Source organism: Apaloderma vittatum, unplaced genomic scaffold, assembly GCF_000703405.1.
Source record: "Apaloderma vittatum isolate BGI_N311 unplaced genomic scaffold, ASM70340v1 scaffold38913, whole genome shotgun sequence".
NCBI classification, from domain to species: domain Eukaryota; kingdom Metazoa; phylum Chordata; class Aves; order Trogoniformes; family Trogonidae; genus Apaloderma; species Apaloderma vittatum.
In genome coordinates this window covers 12071-20757 of record NW_009709414.1, presented here as the reverse complement: position 1 = coordinate 20757, position 8687 = coordinate 12071, and the positions used below count along the sequence as shown (strand labels likewise).

Here is an 8687-nt window from a genome sequence, read left to right as displayed (position 1 = left end):
CCGTTGACAGCTTATTTTTAGATAAAATGTGTCTACACCTTGCATGTCTCCAGGAGTCCACATTCTCTCCTGCCCTAACACACAATCAAGAGCAGGAGAAAGCACAGCACAGGTGAGTGGACCTCCCGGTTTTGCTCTCAGCTGAGTGGGTATGAGGGTCATTATCCTTTCTTTGGTTTTGTTTGTTCTCAGGTAGTCTGTTTCTTCACACTGCAGAAACAGCAAAAAGCAGAACTCGGTCAAAATCGAGCCAGAGGGATGGAGGAAGAGGGGAAAAGGACACAAAAATACAGCCACAACAAATACTAAGCAGCAGGTCTTGGCTTTAAAAGCTAAGAGGGGATCTTTATGGATTATTTCTAACCCTTGTAGTAACTCCAAATCTGCCCAGAGCAATTTTGTTTAAAGAAATCACAATAGCAGTGACAGTAGAAAAGCTAAGTTAAAAACTGCTTTATCTGTAGCTCAGCACTTTTCCCGCCACTTACTCCACGATTTAAATCAGGATCTGATAAAAGTCAGAGATTTTATTATTTTTTTTCAAAGCTGAATTCCCAATGAGCACTGTCGGAACAGACTCTTTCCTCTGTAGTCCAAGGGTCTGTCACTGAACATGGAAGCCACAAAATCATCACGTACTCTGAGTCAAAGGCCATCTGCAAGAGAGAGGAACATCTATCCATTCCAGTGGATCCAAAGAGGCGTTTCTGTTTTCAGTAAACCTTGGAGTTTACTGGAGAAGGGAGCACTTGGTCTTCACCAACAGCCAAGACAACACAGAGCAGAGGGGACATGATGGCAAGGTAAGAGAGATGGACACATTTAAATGGGGAGCTTAGCAGCAAAGACAGAAAATGACCCAGGACACCAGCTAAATAAGCAGAAGTAAGTCGAGCCTAGAAATTAGAGGGCTGATCTGAGTACAACAGAATAAAAGCTTGATTCGACTTTCCTTCTTGGAAAAAACGCCAGCAGACACCTCTCTGCGCAACGTGGGGCTTATTGGCCATGACTTGGCTTCCAGAGCTGCGCTTCCTTTACCAAGTTTTCACTCCCACCCCTGTTCTCATCTTCACCCAGCAAGGAACAAAGCCACAGCTTTAAAAAGAGGCTGAAAACTTGCAGAGTGATAATTTGTGCTCATACTGATTGACATTCCTTCTTTCAGTCCACCTCCCTGTATTATTATTGTCTGCAAAGGGAACCCATTAAGCAGTTCACCCTCCCAAGCTGGTTTAACGGTTGCTCTGCGAGAAGGAAACAGTTCAGTGTAGGCACGAACTCATTTAGATCGGTGTCCTCAGGCAAATACAGCTACAGGGGAGATCTTACGCAGGTGGGACGCAGTAAGCCAGAAAAAGGAAAGGTGGCCCGATTTCAGGGAGTGAACTGCTTACTGTAAATTAGACGAGCACAACAGCAGCACCAGATTACAGCTCGACTGCTCATCACCCCATCACAAACCCCCAAATCAAGAATTACCTGCACGCACAGCCTTGCTCAATTGCATACTACATGCACAAGCTTTACTTAATTCTAGTCTGCATCTTTCTTGTATTCTCCAGCCAAAACTCTTCTGAAATTTGGCTTTCAGTGCTTTCAACACTGAAAAGCAGAAAGGATTGTCAGGAATTCTCATAAAGTCCTGTCCAGTGCTGCATTTCACTGAAGTCTGCGTAGCAAAATAAAACTGCGGAGGGGGAGAAGGGATACAAGTGTAGGTGAATACAGTTCAAGTAACCAACTGGGAGAAATTCTTTATTTAGGAAAAAAGGGATTCCCTTCTCTAGAAGATAAACATTTTCATTTGTGCATTAATTATGGCTTATTTACTTTCCTTATCCAAAGGCCTGAATTTCCTCCTCCCAGCTGAATTTAGAAGCAAAGGCCTGAGCTTTTATACAAACAAGCTAATGGACTCTAACAGCTCACCCTGCTATGATGTCATTTAATAACAGCAGCACTTAACTTGCCCTCCTGTATTCAAAGAAGGAAAAAACCATAAAGACTGCATTCACATTCAACAATCTCACCTAAACACCTCTTATTTCAGTTTCCAAATTCCATTATTTCCATTATTCTCATTGGAGTCAAATTTTCTCATGCTTTCATCCTTAAATTTAAGAAAAAATATAATCCATCTTTAGCTCCTTGCATTTCTCAGATCACTTTTCACTAATTTCAAAAAAGTTTTTTATATATTGATCTTACAGCTCATTGTTTCCGCAACTCTAAATTTACTTCATAGGAATACAGTCCAATTAAAACATAATTATTCCTGATTTATGTTACTTTCTTCGTTTACAGTATCTAGTACTAAAGCAATGCTCCAAAAGCCAGGAACCCGCAATGACAAAAACCCAACCCAATGAAAACAAAATGCAACCAAACACAGCTACAACCTACAACTGTGTCTACTTTTTAAAGACTTTTCACCTTCTCTTTCCCAACTGTCCCCAAATCTCATTCCTACCACCGGTCGTTTCTTTTGGTTGCACTCCATCTCCTTATCTCTGTTTTATTTATTCCACTTAACCTTTACTCCCAGTTCTTCGCCAAAACAATTTTTTCTCCATGGGAGTGGACCAGCGGCCTAACTGGACAGGACAGTCACGCACGCTTTGTCACACCCAGAGCACACAGAACTCTGTCCAGCTTCTTCTCCAGTTCCTTTTCCCTGCTTAGCTCACCGGGGCCACCCACTCGCCCTTCTACCCTGCCCTCTTCCTCTTCTCTAGTGACTTCAGAAGGCTGGTGGATGCTTCTCCACAGTATTTCTCCTCGGCAAGTACCATCCAATCCCTTTCCTTATACTCAGCTGTGTCCTATACAAGAAGCCTGGTTTTAATCTCTTGGTTACAGGAAGGGTACAAAGTAAATAATTAATGCTGGCACACCACCAGTGCCACCCATTTCACTAACAGGCTGATATCACATGTGCACTCCACCCTATCTTACTCATACGATTTAATTCCTGGGATCTTCCCCCGTCCCTCCTTTCTGCAACCCATTTTTTTTGTATTTGATCCTTCCCTGGAACTCATCACTACGTTTAGGGCTCACTTGCCTCTCTCTCCTTCTGTCTTTGCTCACCCACAGTCCTCTCCTCTTCCTCTCTGTCTCTAGTTTATGAAGAATCTTGGGCGCAAGTTCATGACAAAAATCCTGCTAATATTTAGAAAAAAACAGGGTGCTTAGAGTGGCTAGGAAGAACAGAGTAGTACAGCAAAACCTGCAGCTCTTTCGGAAAGGTCTAATTTCTCATGAGGAATGACAATGCCCAGGGGCCAAAGCACAGTCCTTCTCTTAGCTGTCCTCCCTGGGGGACACCAACAGCTGCAGAACACAAAGGTGGAAGACCAGACCACCTCACCTGTCCCCAAACAAAAAAAAGCACCTCATTTTTTCTTCCAGGTAAACACAGGAACAAGAAGGCAGGTGAAGAAGCCAAAAGAGCTGCAGCTGCCAAGTTATTTCAAACAAAACCCGAAGTGCCAGCCATTCAATCCATCCACTGACTCCTTTCAACTGTACAATTCTTTCTGTACGTACTATTTTTCCTAGGGTACTTAAATGTTCCCTTGCTTTTGTCAAAGTTGCTCAACTGTTACAGCATCTAGTAAATCCATGCACAATTACAGCAACATTTTCTTGATAGTCGGCTAAACAGGCATTAGATATTTGACAAATAAAGCCTTTTGCTCCTGAACTTCTGAAATGCATTGTTACCAAATGCCACGACGCAGCAGAGTGCAACTGCACTCCCTAAGTCAATGTTTTGTCTCAAACGAAGCACTGCAAGGAATATTTAAATCACATTTTATTTTTCAAATTCAAAAATAACAATTAGCTTTATTTAACGTTACACATCTCACAGATTTAAAATAACATGCTCTATTTAAATATCTGAGTGACAACACTATACAAATAAAATGTTACACAAAATATATTTAAGAAAATGTTTTGGTCTTCAATCTGAACAATAAATAGACAGGCACTTCTACATATACAAAGGAAGCAACCACTATTTAGAATAACTCTTATAAGCAAGATGGGGAAATACAGAAGATCTGAGTTTTGAGAACATGTTTAACTCTACATGAGACATCATGCAACTTCTGAAGCTTGTTTCAAAATTCGAAACTCTTAGGATCTGCAGAATTCTAGATTTGCCACCGTTCTATAGGAGACTCAAACCATGCTCCTGTAAGCAACGTGCAATTTCAGTTACTTGCATCGAATCGAGCTACCTGATCACATTTAGTGCCAAAACAGAAAACAAGGGATGACCAGAGTAGCCTTCCACATACGGAACAGGAGCAACAAGTCAGCTTTGCCTCACGTGAGCCTGAGGCAGGGAGCACACCTAACCGTACCTATCAGCCCCAAACAAGGTCTGCTCTTACTTCTCCTTACGTATTCAGCTCCTTTACAGGGCGTTTCAAACAGCACTATGCTTTCTTTGTAAAGAGAACCATCACCTAATAAAAGGGTAAATCCTTCAGACATAGGCACGCTTTGCACGAAAGATCATACTGTTCAGGGGTGCAAAAAGACTGAAAACTATAAATTAAAAAAATTCAGTAAAGTCCTGTAAGAGTGTTTCATACTTAAAGTAAAACTACATTCCTCCAATTTGTGAATTTTCAACTCACTGTGGTTTCCACACACCCCCACACATACACTACTGAAGGAAAAGTTATCTTCCACCAAAATGATCAATGAAAGATGTACTGTAGTAGGCATTCCTTGTTTCCAATACAGCCAGCCAGTTACTGACAGCCAGTTACATCCCTGTAGTCCTTTTTAAAATTAATTTAAGACAAATATTGAAACAGAATGACCACCAGGGCAGTGGAAAAGTCAGGACCAAGTCTTCAAGCCAACCCCTCAAATCTTAGTTTCCAAACAAAATTGAACTACTAAACAAAGCTTCAATGGCCCATCAAAAAAGTCAGACCCAGACGTGGAAAGTTATTGGGACTTAAGACACCTATGCACATTACTTTAACAATTTAAATGTGGATCTTGCAAGCGTGTCCAAATCTTAATCATTTCTTGTGGTTTTCTACTATGTACTAACATTAAGTTTGTGTAGGAACATATGTTATTTCTGTATTTCTCTTCGATATCAAATGTCTTGAAGCCTTTGTGTTTTTCCGGAGCAAGCCCAAGCTTCTGAAGGCACATTCCAGTATAAACATCATCAATAGGGTAAAGGAGTACCTGGTCAGATGCATTATTCAGTCTTAACGCCAGATCACCAGAGTACAGAAACCCACCACCTCCGGCGTATGGAGGATACGAACCTTCATAAACACTCTCTGGGATGTAGTACTTCAATTTTTTGTCTCTGTGAGGTCCAGCATCTTTGATCACATCACCTATAAATAAGTCTTTGGCTTTGTCCTTTGATAGGCTCTTCAAGTAATCCAGGATCTGATGGGTATTCACAAAAACATCATCATCACCCTTAAAAATAAACTCGACATCTGCACAACTGCTGCTGACCCACTTAAGAAACAGCACCTCTTTCAGAGTTAAATTGAAGAAAGTGTCTCTGTAGTTCCAGAGGAGAATGTCTTGGTGGGTTTCACTCTCAAATTTTATCATGTCTGAAAGATCAGGAAAATTATCCTCTGGTGGGGTCTGTCCAAGTAAGAAGACCCTTTTGACTGTCACATCCCCTGATTTTATTTCCTTGCCCCAGGATTCCCTAATTGCTTGCCTTCTATCAAAATGGGGTGTGAGGGACTTAATAGCCAGCAGCAGAAAAGGTTTGTGTTTGCACTTGTTTGGCTGATCCATTAACAGTGAATAATTTCTACATCTCAAATAAAGGAGAAAGTCTTTGAATCTGTCTGGTAAGTTTGCGAAGTCACTAACTTCTGAAGATACCCACGGGTCAGGGTCACAGGAATTGAGAAGACTCGAGTTAGAAAGTAAGTTCTCTTCCACAGTCATATTGGAAAGCAAGGTCAGAATAGGGTTGTACAGTAGTTCAAGCTTCTGTTGATGTTTGTTCCAATAAGCTTTGTGAGGAGTATATTTTCTCCAAAATTTGCTGCGCGGTATAATAACACGGCCTTTTGCATTCTTCTCCTGGCTGCCGCTTTTTGAGACTTCCACGATCACATAAATAAAAATATTTACCATCATAAGAATTCCCAGCAGCTTTAATCTTCTGCGTCCAACACTCATTTCTCATATCTGGAGAGAGAAAAAAAAAAATTCCAGATGTTTAGCCTTCTTCCTACCGAGTTCTTGATCTCATAAAAATGCAAACTACATTCAGGCAAAGAATATGCAAGTTAGTAGCCTAGAAACAGAGCTTACCCACATTCCCAAAAAGCAAAAACTAATCTACCTCTAACACATACACACCTTCAGCTAGTAGGGGTTTGGGGTTTCATCGGCAAACAAGAAGCTGGTAAAATGTAAAATTTCCATTTGCTACTTAGAAATTTTATATAACATTTCCCAGTGTATCTAAATTAGCAGGTTTTGCTTCTCTTCTAAGTCTCCTTGAAACACTTGACTGTCTAACAATTAGAATCTGAGCCCTCAGCTTGGCAAAGGCAGGTAAGTAAGGTGAGCTTAAGGGTATAGAATAAATTGCTATACGATAAGGTCAGTTATTTTTAAATTAAGTTTCAAGCTTTTATATACTCACACTCTTACACCTTCCATCTACATAACAGGCAGAGTTGAATTTTAAAGCACTCAATTAGTTTCTGTCCATTTCCCTCGTCTACTCCTTGGGAGAGAGGCTGACAAAATGGCAAGTTGCACTACTGATATTCCGATATTTCTTTTTTTTTTCCTCAACTGGAAGTTAAGGGCAGCAGAAAGTGAAAGCTAATTATTGCTAGGAAAGAAAGAGAAACTGAAAAGAAATTTAAAAATATATATCCAAGACCAGGAATAGTAAGTGTACCTCTCTTTATTGTAGCAAAGGTTATTCTGTTTCCCACCTCCAGTTTTCACCAAGAGGGAAAACAGATCCATCCCTCTTTGGTCCGCACCGCCAGAATTAAAGGTGCGCAGTACAGGGAGCAACATGAAAACACTGTGCTCTTAAGTACTGCTTAGCCCAGGGGTATATCAACGTACAAGCTACATGAAATTTAACAAACCATTCTAAATCAGGAAGTTATACTAGAAATTAATTCAGAATTAATAGGAAAGTTAGTAAGATACTATTTAAGTCAGACATGGAATTCACTATCAAAGATGCCTTCATCTGCCACAAGTATAAACCATTATCGCCACAGCAGCCTCCACTAAAAAAAGATAATTATGAAGTATTTTTCTCCACTTCCCAAAAGGGTTATCAAGCATTGGAACAGGCTGCCCAGGGAAGTGGTGGAGTCACCGTCCCTGGAGGTATTTAAAAGACACATAGAAGTGGTGCTCAGGGGGGATGGTTTAGTGGTGGACCTGGCATTGCCAGATGAATGGCTGCACTTGATCTGAAAGGTCTTTTCCAACCTAAACTCTAGTTTTCCAAGCTAAACTCTACGCAGCCTAAATTCTAGTAAGCTATAGGTATTCAACACCTCTGAATTCACCACCTGAATATCAAGTACGTGTACTCCATCCACTTCAGGAATTAAGACATTCTTTTCTGGACGCAAGAATTTACACAAAACGGGGCCACGACACCCCCTGACAAAAGACAAGGGTTACATCTGTAGGATGTCAAACTCAAGGTCAAAACCAAAACAAGCACAACTAAGGGTACCAGCCCGTAACGGAGGGCACATGCAACACATCACTTCGAAATTCTGACATATGAGTCGGGATCCTGCAGAATTCTGACTAGCTCTGTTACAGCACTTGACTGTCTGCAATGATTTCACAAAATTAGTGTGCAAAACATGTTTATTTTACAGTATGTAAAACTGATGCCACTAAGACACTGGCAATGCTTACTTATGAAAGATATTTATTGATCTCAAGTTTCCATATGAAAACTCAACAGCCGTAAAAGCAAGCTGTGTCTACCAGTGCGCAGTCTCAGCAGCAGGTCATACAGATTGGTAGTTAATCAAACCAGCTAAAGCAGAACTCCCTTGAAACAGCTGGAATATTTAGCACCAAGTTCCCAGCCCCGCTGGGGAAGGAATACCAGGTAACACGATACAGACTGCCTCAGGGAGTGTTCCTTCCCACACTGCATGTACCCACAGAACCAAAGCCGTACTTCAAGGCACTAAACCAAACCTAAGCATGCTCACGCAGCCCCAGAATAAAACCACACATTTACCCAGATTACCTGCCTCAATCCCTGCCTCGTGCAGCAGTTCAGGTTGCAGGGCGGGGGGGGGAGCCACAAGCAGCTGAACTGATCTAATCACCTGACCTCTCCTTGTGATGGAGCCTTTCTCCTCCTCCCCTTCTGACTCCAAGAACTCGGGCCCGATCGCTCCCTCACACTGGCTCTGGTGCTCCGCCAGGCCTCTCCGTAAATCGGTTCACACCACTAACCCGGCAGAAAACCCACAATGACCAGAGATGCACGTCAGATAAGCACCGCAGCAGAGAGAAGGGAAGCAGACGGGTCTCCCCTCTTCAGCCAGGATGACAACACACCAGGAACCGAGCCTTGATTCTGGACTTGTAACCCCTTCCACCCTCTGACAAGAGACCGTCTAGCGTCATGGCAACGACAACATCATATTTAC

At 41.8% G+C, this 8687-nt stretch overlaps 1 protein-coding gene across 1 annotated transcript; it reads right to left on the bottom strand.

The window, feature by feature from the left end:
* Nucleotides 1-4916: 4916 nt before the first annotated feature.
* Nucleotides 4917-6206, bottom strand: B3GNT2 (UDP-GlcNAc:betaGal beta-1,3-N-acetylglucosaminyltransferase 2). Its single transcript, XM_009866908.1, has one exon. It carries the CDS (start codon nt 6199-6201, stop codon nt 5008-5010), a length of 1194 nt encoding a protein of 397 aa, XP_009865210.1. The 5' UTR covers nt 6202-6206; the 3' UTR covers nt 4917-5007.
* Nucleotides 6207-8687: the final 2481 nt, after the last annotated feature.